This window comes from Bos mutus, chromosome 16 (assembly GCF_027580195.1).
Source record: "Bos mutus isolate GX-2022 chromosome 16, NWIPB_WYAK_1.1, whole genome shotgun sequence".
NCBI classification, from domain to species: domain Eukaryota; kingdom Metazoa; phylum Chordata; class Mammalia; order Artiodactyla; family Bovidae; genus Bos; species Bos mutus.
In genome coordinates, this window is record NC_091632.1 from 19,052,798 (window position 1) to 19,070,393 (window position 17,596).

Below are 17,596 nucleotides of genomic sequence, written 5' to 3' on the forward strand. Positions count from 1 at the left end.
AGCTGTATAACTGAGTAAGTACTAGCTAGAAATAAATAACTTCTCTCTTGTTATGTCAACACAATTTAAACTTGTGGCTCTTATGAAAGGTGTACCTATCCCTGCGTATCCAGAGGGGACTGGTTCCAGGATCTGACTCAGAAACCAAAATCTGAGGATGCTCAAGTCCATTATATAGAAAATGGCACAGCATTTACATATAACCTTTGAACATCCTCTGTTACACTTTAAATCATCACGAGATTATAATACCTTACGTTATGCTATGCTATGCTAAGTCGCTTCAGTCATGTCCGACTCTGTGCGACCCCATAGGTGGCAGCCCATCAGGCTCCTCCATCCCTGGGATTCTCCAGGCAAGAATACTGGAGTGGGTTGCCATTTCCTTCTCCAATGCATGAAAGAGAAAAGTGAAAGTGAAGTTGCTCAGTCATGTCCGACTCTTAGCGACCCCATGGACTGCAGCCTACTAGGCTCCTCCGTCCATGGGATTTTCCAGGCAAGAGTACTGGAGTGGGGTGCCATTGCCTTCTCCAATAATACCTTTTAATGATATGTAAACAGTTGTAAATACAATGTAAATAGTATGCAAATAGTTTCCTGATGCCCAGAAAAATTCAAGTTTTGCTTTTTTTCACTTTTTGGACATTGAAAAAAATACTTTTGATATGCAGTTGGTTGAATCCATGGATGTGAAATTTATGGATAAGCAGGGCCAAGGAGGCCAACTATATAACTATACTACTTTGAATCTTAAAGATATAAAGAAAAAGAGAAGGATGGAAAAGCTGTTGTTTTTTAATTGTGCCAGAGCCTGGCTAATCAGTAACTTACTGTAAACTTGCAGACTGTAGTCTTTCTTTGCGGTCCCAGCAGCATTTGACGCCATACATGAATAGAGCCCTGCATCGGATTTTTCTGCAATTGAAATCTGCAGCTGCCTGCCTCCAGATAAAATTCTGACTCGCCCTGCAGAATCAGCCAGCACTGGGGAGCCTGCAAGAAAAACCAAGTGGCAGAATGTGAAGCAAACATATACGGCATTTGTGTATATACTTCTAATGAGTACCAATACATATTTATTTACTTCCTGTTCACATACTCAAAAGGCAGAGGGTACTGTATAATAATCTATGCAAAAAGGAAGAAGAGGACGAGGAAGAGAAGGCTATCTTCTGCAAACTTTTCTTTCAATCAATATTGCATTTAAAGAAAACATATTTTGTAAAATAAATTTTTAAAAATCTCTAAGTAAAACAAAAATTATTTCTTAAATCAGCTAAAAATTTAGAAGATTTGGTACTTAAAGGACACATATTTGTTGATGAATAACTGAAAATCTGTTGAACTTCAGAATTCAATTTAACATAATTACAAAACTGTCACATATACCAAAAAATGCTTGCTTTAGAAGATAATTTTTAAACCTATTTTAAAGAAGAAAAAATAGTTAATTGAATGGTGGATTTGTGATCAGTATAGCTGCCCTTTAATTTCTTCTTGGGACTACTCTCAAATCTGAAGATTTTCACCTTGACAGTACAGAATTATCACATGTGACACATTTAGCATAAAGCAAGTATGCTGTCTAATATTTTAGTATGCAAACTTCAAAGGAGTTTATTAATAAATTGGCATATTTTTCAAATAAAACATGAATTTATTTAATATTTATACTTAATTATATAAATGTCAAAAGATGAAAACTAACCTTTCTTCTTCCAAATGAGATTTGGGGGAGGAATACCACTTGATTCACACAATAGACTAATGAGGTGTCCTTCAATGACTGTAAGTTGAGCAGCTTCATCAGAACCAGAAATATTTGGCGGTACTGAAAGATTTTTTTAAAAAAGGAAAAACACTATTTTAAGAACAATTATAAAATTTCCCTAATGCTTTGCATGTTAAAAAAAAAAAAGGTTCCCACTCAAAAGGAATGAAGAAATAATCTAGCACTTGCAGCTGACATATCAACATCACATTACAAGCCAATTGTAAGATATAGAATGAATATATAATAGCAGATTTCCCATTTTCACAGACAAATTTAATTATCAAAATACTCAGAGTGACATAAACAGATGATATAGTATATTATGGATATTTAGACACATTAAATTTGAAAAATGAAGACATCTATCAAGTTTAAATTTAACCCAGCCATTTGCACCTGTGAGCTTTGATATCTCAAATGCTGAACAGAATCAAAAAGCATCAGGCACACAACATAAAGTAAAGAACAGGGGCAAAGCTTCCCATGTGGCTCAGTGGTAAAGAATCTGCCTGCCAAGCAGGAGACATGGGCTCGATCTCTGGGTAGAGAAGACTCCCTGGAAAAGGAAATGGTAACCCACTCCAGTATTCTTGCCTGGGAAATCCCATGGACAGAGGAGCCTGGTGGGCTACAGTCCATAGGGTTACAAGAGTTAGACACAGCTTAGCAACTAAACAATAAAGAACAGAGGTGAGGAATTTGATCTAAGAAAACAGATATGTTCCCAATCCCAGGTTGCACAGTCTGTCTCCCCACCGGCCTCCAGCCTCTCCTTGGAACCTTCAAAGTGAATTGACTACCCAAACTTTTCTCTAAGAGGCTGAGTCTGCATTTGCTGGCCAAATTCTCCCCTTGACACTCTTCTGGCTGCAGTATTATCACATGATAGATGCTTGTTCTCCTAAGCTCCTGGGAGTTGAGGAGTGGGAGAATCCTCACCCTCAAATGCAGTTTCCAGCCATTGTTTAACTACCTCCATGAAACTCTCTATTCCTTTGAGGCTCATTTCATCCATTTACTTCCCTTTCTCTTTCTTTTCACTCTCTGTGAACCTGTCATTCTTTTTCCTTCACTGAACAATTTGGTACTTGTTTCCATCCCTTCTCTTCACATTGAAGACCTGTCATCATTCTGTATAAATTCAATTGCCACGTCTAAACATCGGGCTACTCAGTTTCTTGATCTGCTCATCCCTTTCTCCAACAAAAGCCATACACTTTTCACCATCTAGAACATTTCTCCTATTAATTTATAAATGTAGGTCACATCCTATCCTCACAGCACCTTCATTTAAGTATTCCCAACTCTCAGTTCAACGACCTAGCTCTTAAACTTTTCAGAAGCCGCCCAATCTATCTGCTCTTTTATTTACTGACTTCACTATCCAGCTTTGATTTTATGTTCAATAATTTCAACTAGTCTTCTGCCAATATTCGCAACTGCCCCACACTGTTGCTTTTCTTATTTGGCAATACCATTTCTCGAGATAAATCCTATAGTTTACTCTGTCATAACCTATCCCATACATGAAATGTCTACAGAAGAAAATGACAGCTACCTAGATTGCCATCAACTATAAATCCATGACCTCCAAATCAAACTCCACTCATTCCCATGAGTGAGTACCACTTACATTAATACAAATACTTGCAAACCTGTATCTGTAATGCAGATAGTCTCTGAGATCTGGACTTTTATATCTGACTAGATTTTAAAAATTTATTTATCAGTAGATCCTTAATGGTTACCTATTTTAAATACAGCAGTGTGTAACTGTCAATCCCAAACTCCAAATCTACCCTTTGCACCTCCACTTCCCCCTGGTAACCAAAAATTCATTCTCTAAGTCGTTTTCTGTTTTGTAAATAAGTTCATTTGTATCATTTTTTAGATGCCACATACAAGCAATATCACGTGATACTTGTCTTTCTCTGTCTGACTTACTTTGCTTAGTATAATAATTTCCAGGTCCAACCCATTAAGTTCAGTTGCTCAGTTGTGTCCGACTCTTTGCGACCTCATGAACCGCAGCACGCTAGGCCTCCCTGTCCATCACCAACTCCCGGAGTCTACCCAAACCCATGTCCATCAAGTCAGTGATGCCATCCAACCATCTCATCCTATGCTGTCCCCTTCTCCTCCTGCCCTCAATCTTTCCCAGCATCAGGGTCTCTTCAAATGAGCCAGCTCTTCGCATCAGATGGCCAAAGTACTGGAGTTTCAGCTTCACCATCAGTCCTTCCGATTAACACTCAGGACAGATCTCCTTTAGAATGGACTGGTTGGATCTCCTTGCAGTCCAAGGGACTCTCAAGAGTCTTCTCCAACACCACAGTTCAAAGGCATCAATTCTCTGGCACTCAGCTTTCTTTGTAGTCCAACTCTCACATCCATACATGACCACTGGAAAATCCATAGCCTTGACTAGATGGACCTTTGTTGGCAAAGTAATGTCTCTGCTTTTTAATATGCTGTCTAGGTTGGTCATAACTTTCCTTTCAAGGAGTAAGCATCTTTTAATTTCATGGCTGCAGTCACCATCTGCAGTGATTTTTGGAGCCCAGAAAAATAAAGTCAGCCATTGTTTCCACTGTTTCCCCATCTATTTGACATGAAGTGATGGGACCAGATGCCATGATCTTTGTTTTCTGAATGTTGAGCTTTAAGCCAACTTTTTCACTCTTCTCTTTCACTTTCATCAAGAGGCTCTTTCTGCCAAAAGGGTGGTGTCATCTGCATATCTGAGGTTATTGATATTTCTCCCGGAAATCTTGATTCCAGCTTGTGCTTCTTCCAGCCCAATGTGTCTCATGATGTACTCTGCATATAAGTTAAATAAGCAGGGTGACAATATACAGCCTTGACGTACTCCTTTTCCTATTTGGAACCAGTCTGTTGTTTCATGTCTGGTTCTAACTGTGGCTTCCTGACCTGCATACAGGTTTCTCAAGAGGCAGGTCAGGTGGTCTGGTATTCCCATCTCTTTCAGAATTTTCCACAGTTTATTGTGATCCACACAGTCAAAGGCTTTGGCATAGTCAATAAAGCAGAAGTAGATGTGTTTCTGGAACTCTCTTGCTTTTTCCATGATCCAACAGATGTTGGCAATTTGATCTCTGGTTCCTCTGCCTTTTCTAAAACAAGCTTGAACATCTGGAAGTTCATGGTTCACATATTGCTGAAGCCTGGCTTGGAGAATTTTAAACATTACTTTACCAGCGTGTGAGATGAGTGCAATTGTGCGGTAGTTTGAGCATTCTTTGGCATTGTCTTTCTTTGGGATTGGAATGAAAACTGACCCTTTCCAGTCCTGTGGCCACTACTGAGTTTTCTAAATTTGTCCTATTTTAAATATAGCAGTGTGTACATGTCAATCCCAAACTCTGAATCTACCCCTTCCCCCGCACCCTCCCCCCTGGTAACCATAAATTCGTTCTCTAAGTCTGTTTCTGTTTTGTAAATGAGTTCACCAGGTCCGTCCACGTTGCTTCATGGATTATTTCATTCTTTTTATGGCTGAGCAACATTCCATTGTACACACGTCCCACTTCTTCTTTATGCATTCATCTGTCAATGGACATTTAAGTTGCTTCCATGTCTTGGCTATTGTAAATAGTGCTGCTATGAACACTGGTGTGCATGTATCCTTTCGAACCACATTTTTCTCAAGTTATATGCCCAGGTGCAGGATTGCTGGATCAGATGGTAGCTCTATTTTTAGTTTTTTAAGGAACTTCCATACTGTTTTCCATAGTGGCTGCACCAGTTTACATTCCCATCAACAGTGTAGGAGGGCTGCCTTTTCCCCACACCCTCTCCAGCATTTATTATTTGTAGATTTTCTGACTGGTGTGAGGTGATATCTCATTGTAGTTTTAATCTGCTTTTGTCTAATAATTAATGATGCTGACCATCTTTATATCTGTCTACTTAATATCTCAATGTGGGTGCCTTAGAGGGATTCTCAAACTCAACTTGTCCTAAACTGAACCTCCTCCAAGGGGAGGACGTTGCTGTCCACACAGCCCAGCTGATCAGCCCAAACCAACATCCATCTTTTACCCTTTCCTGTTTCCATACCTCTCAATGTAATCAACCAATCCTATTAATTCAATTTCTTAAAAACTTAAATAATTTAATACTAAAAAACTAGTTTACTGGCTTTCTTCCTAAAATACAAATCTGAATGCCCCAGTCCTCCTTTGAATCCCATTAGTGGTGTTGTATCATCTTTAGAATCAAATCCATACTTTTAAAATTGATTTTAGAGGTCCTCTTCTATATGCCCTTTTTAATCTTTCCTACCTAACATTATATCTTCTTATTCTCCTCTGAGCCACACTAGGCTCCATAGTGAATGCTGTTTTGTTCATTGAATACAGATAATGTTCTCCAGGTCTTTATGCTTCCATCTTCAGAGAGCTGACACCTACTCATCCTTAAAACCTCAGTTAGGTATCACCAGCCCCCTGCTATGTCTTCCCACAGAATCTCCTGTGATAACTCTTAGGGAACAATTTTAACTATCTTTTGAAAGGTATTTCTACACCAGCAGACTCTAAGTTCTGTGTGACCAGTGTCGTTGTCTTTCTTATGAACCTATCTATGCTTACACGTGGCATAGTGCCCAGAACACAGAGTCACACCATAAGTAATTTTTGAGTGAATCCAGTCTTAAAGTCTCAACTTTCCCTTATCATTCATTCTTATATCTACTGCTTTCCTCTTTAAGAGGCACAGGTCTACTCATCTGTTAAGTACACTTTGTAGTTTATGTCTCATTTGACTTCTCTGCAGTGTGTGCCATTATGCATTCATTCACCCACTCATATATATATGTCCAACCTATTTCCTGTCTGCATTCTTCTTCTGGGAACACCACTGTCCTGAGTTTCCACAATAGAAGTTTTACCCACTTTTATTCCTACCTCTTTGACAAATGTTCCAACTCAGTTTCCCATCTGGGATTTCTTTTTCTGTCTCCCTTCTTACATGGTATGTGAGAGTCATTCTACACAGTACTCTTCTATACATATTCTTTTTACTCTCTCTAAGCAATCAGCCATGAAATTAAAAGATGCTTGCTCCTTGGAAGAAAAGCTATGACCAACCTAGACAGCATATTAAAAAGCAGAGACGCTACTTTGCTGACAAAGGTCCATCTAGTCAAATCTACGGTTTTTCCAGTAGTCAGGTATGGACGTGAGAATTGGACCATAAAGAAAGCTGAGCGCTGAAGAATTGATGCCTTTGAACTGTGGCGTTGGAGAAGACTCTTGAGAGCCCCTTGGACTGAAAGGAGATCCAACCAGTCTATCCTAAAAGAAATCAGTCCTGACTATTCATGGGAAGGACTGAAGCTGAAGCTCCAATACTTTGGCCACCTGATGCAAAGAAGTGACTCATTGGAAAAGAACCTGATGCTGGGAAAGATTGAAGGCAGGGGGAGAAGGGGACAACAGAGGATGAGATGATTGGATGGCAGCACCGACTAAATGGACGTGAGCTTGAGTAAACTCCAGGGGTTGGTGATGGACAAGGAGGCCTGGTGTGCTGCAGTCCATGGGGTCGCCAAGAGTCGGACAGGACTGAGTGACTGAACTAAACTGACTGATAAATCAACTGTATTTCAATAAAGTAAACTTTAAAAATATAAATAACTAAAATTATATTTTGTTGTACAATTTTTAAAAAGTGAATTCTTCACCTCACTTTCTAATTGATCATCACTCCGAATTTTTCTTTTTCACTTCTTTTTGCAACCTTTACTTGATAACACTTAGCAGTCTCTTGTCCATGTTGGGAAGTGTATGAATATTTTTCCCACTTGAGAGAAATAAGAGAAGGGAAGTAAAGGAAACATAGAGGGAGAAAAAGGATGGAAGGAAGTAGGAAGAGAGGTTAATAATATGTAACTTGTTGTTTAGTCACTAAGTTGTGTTTGACTCTTTTGCAACCCCATGGATTATAGTCCACCAGGCTCCTCTGTCCATGGAATTTCCCAGTCAAGAATACCGGAGTGGGTTGCCATTTCCCCTCCAGAGGATCTTCCTGATACTGGGATTGATCCCGCATCTCCTGTTTGGCAGGCGGTTTATTTACAACTGAGCCACCTGGGAAGCCCAATATGTAACTAATATATAATAAATATAAATTAAGTACATAATAAATTTTAGTATTTAAAAGTAAATGAATTCCTTTATAGGATAAATGATAACACTTCTCATAATTTTCAAGATTTTTAAAATGATAATAATGATTTATAATTAACAAGCTATTCTCTAAGTAAATGCATACTTTTAAACAATAGTTGTTCTCCATTGGAATCAGATTACTTCCTCTACTTATTTTTATTTTAATCTGTGGTTTTTAATTAACTTTTATAATCAAAGTTATATTTCATGTCATTACCTCAATAATTAAAATATTTAAACAAAGATAATCCAAATTAATAGTGGTTAATATGTTATAAATGAATGTAAACAAGTACTTAAAAGTTGATTAATTGGGAAACAGGAACACTTTTTAACAACTGGCAGACAACCACAGCTAACATAAAAGTTGCAATTATTCCTAAAAACTATCTTAGTAACTAACAAATTATCTTAGTAACTTATTAAAACTTCAAGTGAGCATAGCATTTCACATTCGTCAGCAGAGTAACCTCATCTCCCACCCCAACTGCAAGTGCTCTTTGTCTTTCTCACACACTAAATTCACATACATAATTTGACCTTCTGACATTTTCAATTAACCAACAGGCTCTCTGCTCATGAAGAATGCTCAATCATTAGCAAATCCTGGCTCTAGAAGCCAGAGGGTATGTTAATCAGTCAGGAGAGATCAAAGTTACAGTGATCTGTATATTTAGGTTCAGGAAATCTATTTAGTTGCCCTTGAATTAAGTATATAAGCTGATATTCAGGACAGCTCAGCATCATTTAAACATATTAATTAATATCATCTATGTCTTATTTATGTGGTTGTCAGTTTAAGAACGGTTTAATACAAACAATGATAGGTCAAACCACAAGCTGAATCATTTAAGGGCTGATCTCACTTACCCCAAATGTTGACATTATAGTTCTTCTCAGTTTTTCCTGCAACATTTGTGGCTTCACAAGTGTAGCGACCACTATCTTGAACCTGAGCATCTTCAATCTAAAAACAAAATCATGCTTTGAAACCACAGTTTATATTTTGTAATGAATTGGGGTTTTATATTAATGTTGCTTGTGATCTCTGACTTTTCATTTGTTCTGAAAGTTTTCAAACATATAAAAAGTTGAGAAGATAGTACTGGGTTAGCCAAACAGTTTGGTCTATTTTTTACTTAAGATGTTATGAAAAACTCAAATGAACTTTTTGGCCAACCCAATAAAATTGATGGCTATATGCCCATTACCCACATTCAATACTTACCAAGATTCAACAATTATCACTTACGTCATACCTTGTTTTAATCTCGTTAACTTTAGTGGTTGAAGGTCTAGAAAGGTCTTTTAAATATGATTAAGATAAAATAGCAAACCCCCACAATTAACCTTTGAATGAGTTATTTATGGCTTTAAATATACTATTTTTTTATGTCCAGAACACTCTTCAGTAAAATAATACCCTTACTCTTAGTTTATTGCTTTCTTCTATATCATGTTTAAAAGCTCCTTCAAGTCAACCAATATACTCAATTAGTCTTAATCTCTTAGTACCCAGTTTGGTGCTTGGTAGATAATTGAATATCAGTAAGTATTTTCCATATATTTATCTGCAACATACATGAATACTTATCCATCATTTATTCATAGACCTTTCAGCAGTTATTTAGAATCTTGTACTAGGCACTACAGATAGAAGTACCTACAGATGCTACAGTAGATAGAAGTACTACACTAAGAAATACAGTGTAAAATATGGTTTCTGCCTTGAGTCTGCAATCCAGCTGATAATATAAAGCATGTGAATATAAAAAAGAGTTTAATGATAAACAAGGTGTAAATAATAATATAAGATACTATAAGAGGTATAACAAATAATATGTAATTGACAGCTAACTTTGAAATCAATTGCTAGAATATTCAAAAGAGGGTGAATCATTGGAGTTGCAGTTATCACTGAAAGTATTTAGTCTTCACTAGTTCTCACTTCCAAGAAGTCTTCTCCCTACATCCCTTCCTCTGGACCCAATCATTCCAGGGTGCCTGGATGGCCTTGGAGGTGGAGATTCAGTGAATCCCAGGATTTCTTCATTCCCTCTCTCCTGGCTTCCCAACTCCACTGGGATCTGTGCTCTGAAGAAATGAACTCCTCCAGTCACTGAAATTGCTAAGACAGTTCTGCTCAAGCACAGCTCTCCCTGAGCAGTGCTGGGACTTATGTTAATACACTCATCTCCCTCTATCATTCAGTCAGTGCTGAGGTTTGGGAATTCTAGCTGCTTTCTAGAACTCTACTTCTGAGAAAGGGCAGCACTTTTTGCCTTTATTTTGCCTCTGTAACTCAACTGACTTACCTTACTTCCTCCATCAGTGACTCTGACCTTTCCAGCCTTACCAGCTCCATCATTTCAGGACTGTAATTTTGAAAGACTCCATTCTCTTGCCTCTGATACACACATTCACGCTCCCTCCCACTCTCTCTTATACTTCTACTTGTGGAAGTTTCTTAGCTTCCCTTCATGCCACAATTTTCATTCACTTCTCAAGATTCTTTGTTTGACAGTGATAACTTTCTTTTACCAAGAAGCCATGTGGCATAGTGGTTAGCAGCATGGATTCTGAAGTTATACTTCTATATCCAAATCCCATTTCTGCCACTTAGTAACTGTGGGCAGATTACTTAGCCACTCTCTCAATTCTACATAGGGTTATTATGAGGATTTTATAAACATTCCAGTGGCCTGTTAGCTTCCTGAATCCTAATTCCTTAGGCTGACTTTCCATGTTAGTTCTTATTTCACTCAAATCAGCCTTGTCAACATTCTTTCCAAAATTCAGTTTGTTACATTGTTGCAGTATCATGAGTTTACTTGCTCTTCATAATCAGGTCTTCTGTCCCATCTACCCATAGAAAGCCAAATAGCCATCTAAGACTATTCTAGGCAACCATAACCTTACTTTTCGCTATCTTTCCCAAATGTACTGTCTGTATCATCCACTGGGTAAGTAACTTAGAGCCTTATAGCACTTAGCTGCATTTTTCAATTAAGCTGCTAGATTTCATATATATTATATAAAATTGGAAATAATTTTATATGTATGTATATAGAATATATTTATATAGAATTGGAAAATTTTGCATAAATATGTCATTCTTCATTGCATCCCTGTGCAGAGCACCTAGAATGGGGATTCGCTGATTGGTTGGATGACCGAAATGATGCACTCCTTAGAATGTTTCTATCATATTTGGCTAGAAGCATTTTTTGAATGGCTTCTGCCTTCAAATACAATTGATATTTAAATATTTAAATCTTACTAGGCATAAATTAGAAAAAATACCACAAACCTCAAAAGAGTTCCTAGAATTTTAGAGGATAAATTTAGTAGGATACTTGTAAAGTTTAATAGTGTACTATTTTGACAGGGGTAATACTAAAGTGATGATCTTAGAAACAAGAAGAAGTAAATGAATCTGTAGCCTTACCTTTAGCACACTCCCATTTTCAGTAACACTGAGACCTGGTTTCTTCAGCAAGGGGTGGCCATCTTTTAACCAGGTCAGAGTCGGTGGGGGAATAGCATCACTTTGACATAGTAACTCCACAGCTTGGCTAATGAGGACAGAGACGTTCTGTTCTTCTCCCATAATATTTGGTGCAACTAAGTGAAAGATGGGTTTTCCCTCAGGATAAAAGAGGCCAGCACACTGCTTATCTTTATTAATCATCAGGACATATACTGAATAACTTTATTAGTCCTTTTAAGATGTAGGATCACAGTAATTCTAGCATACCCTCTTTGCATCACTTGGTTCAGAATCAAGTGTTCATAAATCACTGATTAATGTGTTCCTGTGGAACAAAAATAGTTTTTCACTAACTTCTCGTGCAAAAAAGTTTTAGAACTGGAAGTTCTCACAAAGTGCCCATTTAAGAAACTTCTTGAACTCGAAGTCACCCCTTAAGATTTTCAAAGTATTAAATCACTCATGAAATATTTTGGAAATAACAATGAATTAAAAGCAAATATATTTTTGATGCTTATCTATATATTTTGTTGCAAAATAAAATAAGTTTCATACATATAGAGGCAAAATAAAAATCGAGTTGAAAGGGATCATCCTGTCCACCTCTCAGCGTGCAAAATATAAGATTGGTGACAGATAAGACCTTATGTGAAATAACATGATTCTATGGAATACAGACCATGTGGGATAACTAAATCAGTGACCAGCTGCACAACACACAGCTACATAAAAAGAAGAAATGAGTTGAAATTTTAATGAGATTAAAATGAGAATTCCCTGGCTATAAGGCTTGTCAGATGCTGAAATATGTTCTTGGAGGAGTTTAAGGAATCGCCTTCCCTTGGGTATATTAAAAAGTAGAGTAAACAATCATTTGTCTTAGATGGTCTAGGTACAGCCCTGCCAAGAATGAGAGGGTGGGCTTCATAAGCTCTCAAGGCCTCTTTCAGGCCTGTATTTATAATAATTCAAAAACATGAACTAATACTGAAATCAGGTCTGTTATTAAAGGGCGACTCCAAAAAAGCACAAAGGGGAATTTCCCCGGCCATTTCTCACTGAATTCTATAACTATTTAGGATTGTAAAAAACATACCATATTTGTAGTTTTTTGTTATTGTTTTTACAAGAAAGGCAAAGTTTCGCTGAAATGAATCCTAAAGGATTTTTCCAAATGCATTGGGAGGAATGAGGTGCTTGTGGTAAAGAACATTTTAACAGCCCGTTAGCCATTGCTTCTGACTCGACACGGCTGCGTGTGGCAAAATGACAATGGGCTTTAGCTAGTAACGTTTTTTCTGTGGATTTTAGCTAGTAACAAGTTTTTCTGTAACCAGGAGATTTCTCTGCTACACAGGAAAAAGCATACAAACTAGAGGGTACTTTCTTATGCCATTTCTGGATGCAGGACTTGTGCTAAACCCAAAGGAATTGATGCTAACAAAAGAAATTTCATGCACAATGGTTGGAACAGACCAGTGGAGCATTTGGGCAGAGATCTGTGATGTCCATTCTGCTAAATTTAATAGCACACACAGATACTGGCTCTCCATCAGCTTAAATTTATCTATGGTGACAGAAAAGAGTGGGATTATTTTTCACATGTGAGACAACAGAAAAAGATATGCAACTAGTCTGAGATGAAAACTTCTATAATCTCAGCAAAATGAGCATGAGTGCCATCTTCTATTATGAAAAAAAATATATCCTCACCAGGCTTTGCATAAAGAGTCCTAAATAGAACAGCATATTTCATAGCTTGGAAATAACTTCAGGAAAAGTCTGGTCTCTGGATAAAAAGGTACCATGACTATGTGAGTGAAAGTTGCTCAGTCGTGTCTGACTCTTTGCAAGCCCATGCCATTCTCCAGGCCAGGATACTGGAGTCCATACAGTCCATGGAATTCTCTAGGCCAGAATACTGTAGCGGGTAGCCTTTGCCTTCTCCAGGGGACCTTCCCAACCCAGGGATTGAACCCAGGTCTCCAGCATTGCAGGTGGATTGTTTACCAGCTCAGCCACAAGAGAAGCCTCCTGACTATGTGAAACATGTTTACCTTAGATTACTTGTAGAATTTATAAAAGAGCATGGATTCTTTAGGACTGCTTGTAGACAGAAATGTCGGAAATAATTCAAGAGAGCAGAATGCTAATTTCCAAATAGTTTTCCTTTAATTACTTTTCTTACAGCTAAGTGAGTGAGTCAAGCTCCAAAGGAAAACAAGTTTTTAACATTGAGAGGAAAAATCTAAAAACAAAAGAGTATTTGTTTCTTAAGATAAATTAAAGCAAATCTAATTATAGTTGAGGATATATATTACTAAAGCCCATCTATTTTTTTCTGCCCTGTCTTTCATTTTCAACTTCTTGTTTAGTCTGGGAAGAAAAAGCTTCCACCCTTTAGATTCCTGGGTTTCTTAGATGATATCCCTATTCTGCTTTGCAGTCATGTGGCTTAGGAAGGGCATATTGGGCCTGTTTCTCATCCCGTGCATTATGCCTGTGACACATAAGTTATCAAGTCAGAATTGCCATGGGGTTATGCTTGTGGAGATGCTGGGGAATGTGTGAGTGCTAAGAAAGCTCTCTGAGCTTCAGTTTAAAGAAAAGGTACTGCAGGAATCCAAATCATTTAAAAACTCAATTCTCTTGTTTCAGCACTTCAGAACACAGTAAAGCAGCCTCCAAATTTATACCAAGGAGAAATAGTTAAATGAACTATTCTTGTAACTGTAGGGATAGCTATTTTATCCAGTATGTGCTCCTTTTACACCCCTATACTCTATAATGTGAATCTGAACTTATCTTTGGCCATGAGCAACAAACCAACCCAAGATCACCAAGGTTAATACCACAAACTTAGGAATATCGTGCAGGGGCATAATATAAATAGTAGAGGATAGATTGGAGGCTAATTTCAAATTAAAATTGTTTAATTTGGCACTTCTTTAACATGAAATATATAAGCATAGCAAGCTACTAAACACACACATTTTCAAACACATGTACATGTTAGCTAGCCTCTTGACTTTTACTACAGAGGGAAGAGTCTGGTTTTTGGACTAAAAGACTTGTATGAGAGTATCTTAACAAAATCTTAAAGAATAGTCATGCACATCTTCATAACTCCTGGAAACCATCAACTCTCTATCACCTCTCAGATCCACTTTTGACATGAATCAATGCTGAATTGGAAAAAGCCAAGGCCAGATTTTCAGTGTTGACTAAAACCTAGTGAATACCAACGGCAATCCTGGGCTAGGCTTGCTCATGACTGAAGGAGCTATTGTGTCACAAACTTAAACTGATGAATCATCCTCTAAAAACAGTGTAGACTGGAAACATTCCAATTCTTCATAAAGGATAAACGTGACCCATTAAGGGAAGGAGTTAGATTTCTTGAGATTGGGCATTTTGGAATCTCTGTTATCTCAGACACAGAGCACCAACAAACCTGGAGGCTGAATACCCACACATGTCAACTGCAGAAGCAACAAAAGTGGGGGATGCATACAAGTTATGGGTGGTTTACTGATGCTAACTGGGGTTTCTTAGCTTAATTAGATATGTATGGTATCTGTGTTGTCATGAGGGGCCTTTTAATTAAAAACTTAAGACTTATTAAGTCAAAGTCAAAGATATTTGTGATGACTGTTTTTGGCAAATTCAAAAAGGCACATCAATTCATATGGCCTGGAGGTTAAAAAAATAATACATTTTTAATATATATTTTAAAAGGAGTGAATTCTTTGGAACTGAAGTAGGACCTAGAAGAAAAAGCCTGCATTAAACAGATACTCTTTGAGGGCCACAGAAGAAACAAATCCATTATTCCAGGAAGCAAAAATGTAATGCAAATGAGACACTAAAAAGAAAAAAACAACCTGAAAAAATCCTAAATGCAAAGGTGTACGAAAATGTGAAATGACAAGTGTAATCTATGAATGGAGGCCAATGAGATCGCAATTTCATCTTGGGGGCTTCTTGGTGTGATGGAATCAGACCTTTCCTTTTGTATATTACAGCTGCATCACAGGTAGGAAAAAGACTTGAATTTTGCCTAATTTATATTCAACTTTTGCTTCCCAAATAATCCTTTAATTCATAGACACAGTATTAACTATAAATATGCTGATTGTACATATAATCAAAAGGTAAGAAAATCTAGGCTTCAAATAGAATTGATCAAGAGAGCTACTTGAAGAGGAGCTTGCTTTAGTGAGAAGATCATATCTTTGTATGCATTTTCATTCTCAGAAGTTCAAAAAGGGAAAATCAGTCAAAGTCAAATATGAGGCAGAAAGGGTGAAACTGATTCTGTTAATCTTATAACTTCATTTCCATTGTTCATAGCTCTCCATTGTCAAAAACTCTCAACTGTGTCAAAGATCTCAGGACTTAAACACAGCTATTTCAGAGCAGAAAGAATTATTAAAATGTCTCACCATATACTCTGAGGTCAATGTCCCTTTGTTTCTCCCCGGCAGCATTTACTGCCACACAGGTGTATCTCCCGGTATCACTGATCTGTGCGCTGGTCAATGCTAGGATGCGGCCCCCAGACAGAACCTATCAGAGAACAGACCACTAAATAACCAACGTGGCTCCTGAGAAGGGGAGGCGTAAACATACTTTTTAAATTATTTTCTGAGTTTAATCAATCGAACATTTGCCTCTAGAAGGATTTCTACCTGGATATTTTAAAGAGGGCAAGCATCATTCAATCTCCTCATTTTCTCCATGGAGGAAGACAGAGAATAGAACCAAAGCTGGCAATAATCACTGAAAACAACTCCCACATACAGGGTCAAGTGAAGATTCAACTTTATCTATGCTTACTACAGAAAGAGAGAAAGCCACCAGGGGAGAAAGATAAGAAGTGGGAATAAGAGGAGTCAATCCTCCTCCTAATTTTTCCTTGGGAGAACAATTAAGAAGTTAAAATTAACACTGTAATATCAATCAAATTAATTAGTCACACTCATAGCCCTTTTATTCCATTGACATAGCTGTATCTCAAAAATACTGACACTGACTCTGGATAGTCTATGATTCCAAATTCTGCAAGCAAAGGATTTTCAAGAAAAGCTCAAGAAACAGAACGGTGGAATAACTATGCCTTCTTCAAGGCAAAACAAGATTAAAGTACACTTTAAATGGGATATATATCTTTTTGTATCTCAAATTTTGAGTCAGTGCAAAGTACTTAAATTTTGTTCTCAGACTCAAATTTCATATCTCATAATGTTGTCTTTTTCCATTTTTCTTGATATGATGTTTTAGTAGAAGTGACTACACTCTAGATGGTTCTCTGATTCATTATTATTTTCAGAAATTTAAATATAACTTCTACCAGGAAATTCCTGCTTCTGTCATTGATAAACATTTCTTTGTGTAGAGTATCTCTTATGGTGATACCAGACAGTGGGAATAGGGAAGCAGATGTACCTAAAACAATAGTCAAAATACAGAATTATATATGAGACAAGGGAACTCTTAGACATACTGAGCTTTTAATGAACTGTCTAGAAATCCCAGTTGTGTGTCCATATTCATAGATGTATATATGTACATTTTTGGATAACATTTGTGAATCCTTGCTCTGCAAGTCCCTTTTATTTGTTTAGACTTCGCGGACTGATAGTGAGATGGTAGATCTGCCTTAAGAAATGACATGGAGTACCTGTATCCCATTAACGAAACTCGTGACGGGGCTCCCATCTTTCAGCCAGGTCAGACTTGGGGCTGGGATACCTCTGGCTTCACACTCTAACCTCACCAGGTTATTAACCACCACTGCCACCATGTTATTGCTGCCAAAAATTGATGGGGGCACTGGAAAGGAACAAAAAAGTAAACAGAAGTAAGGCATGCTAACATCGCAGAATATTTCATCTCAGAATAATAACAACTATGTGTTCTGTCCACAGTAATGTGTTTTATATTTCTTATTTCTTGCCTTCCAGGTTTGTGTGTGTACGCGTGTTTCCCTCCACTGTATCCACGCTAGTACATTAACTACGAACTCCTCTTAAAAGCACTATTAGAGAAAACAACTTGAAAACATTTCCTGAACCTATGATTCTGATAGACAATATTGACAAACAGGGCTACTGTCATTAGCTGATAAGACAG

General features: G+C 37.5%; 1 protein-coding gene across 4 annotated transcripts in view; it reads right to left on the reverse strand.

Moving 5' to 3' along the window:
* The window catches only part of HMCN1 (hemicentin 1), a 538,357-nt gene that overhangs the window by 172,689 nt on the left and 348,072 nt on the right, over window positions 1-17,596 (reverse strand). For all 4 annotated transcript variants that reach the window (XM_070384783.1, XM_070384782.1, XM_070384784.1 and 1 more), the window contains 6 exons: window positions 17,145-17,296; window positions 15,907-16,030; window positions 11,420-11,595; window positions 8,842-8,938; window positions 1,712-1,834; window positions 835-996 (listed from right to left, as the gene is read on the reverse strand). In XM_070384783.1, coding sequence (XP_070240884.1) covers window positions 835-996; window positions 1,712-1,834; window positions 8,842-8,938; window positions 11,420-11,595; window positions 15,907-16,030; window positions 17,145-17,296 — 834 coding nt within the window. The remainder of the gene's footprint in view (window positions 1-834; window positions 997-1,711; window positions 1,835-8,841; window positions 8,939-11,419; window positions 11,596-15,906; window positions 16,031-17,144; window positions 17,297-17,596) is intronic.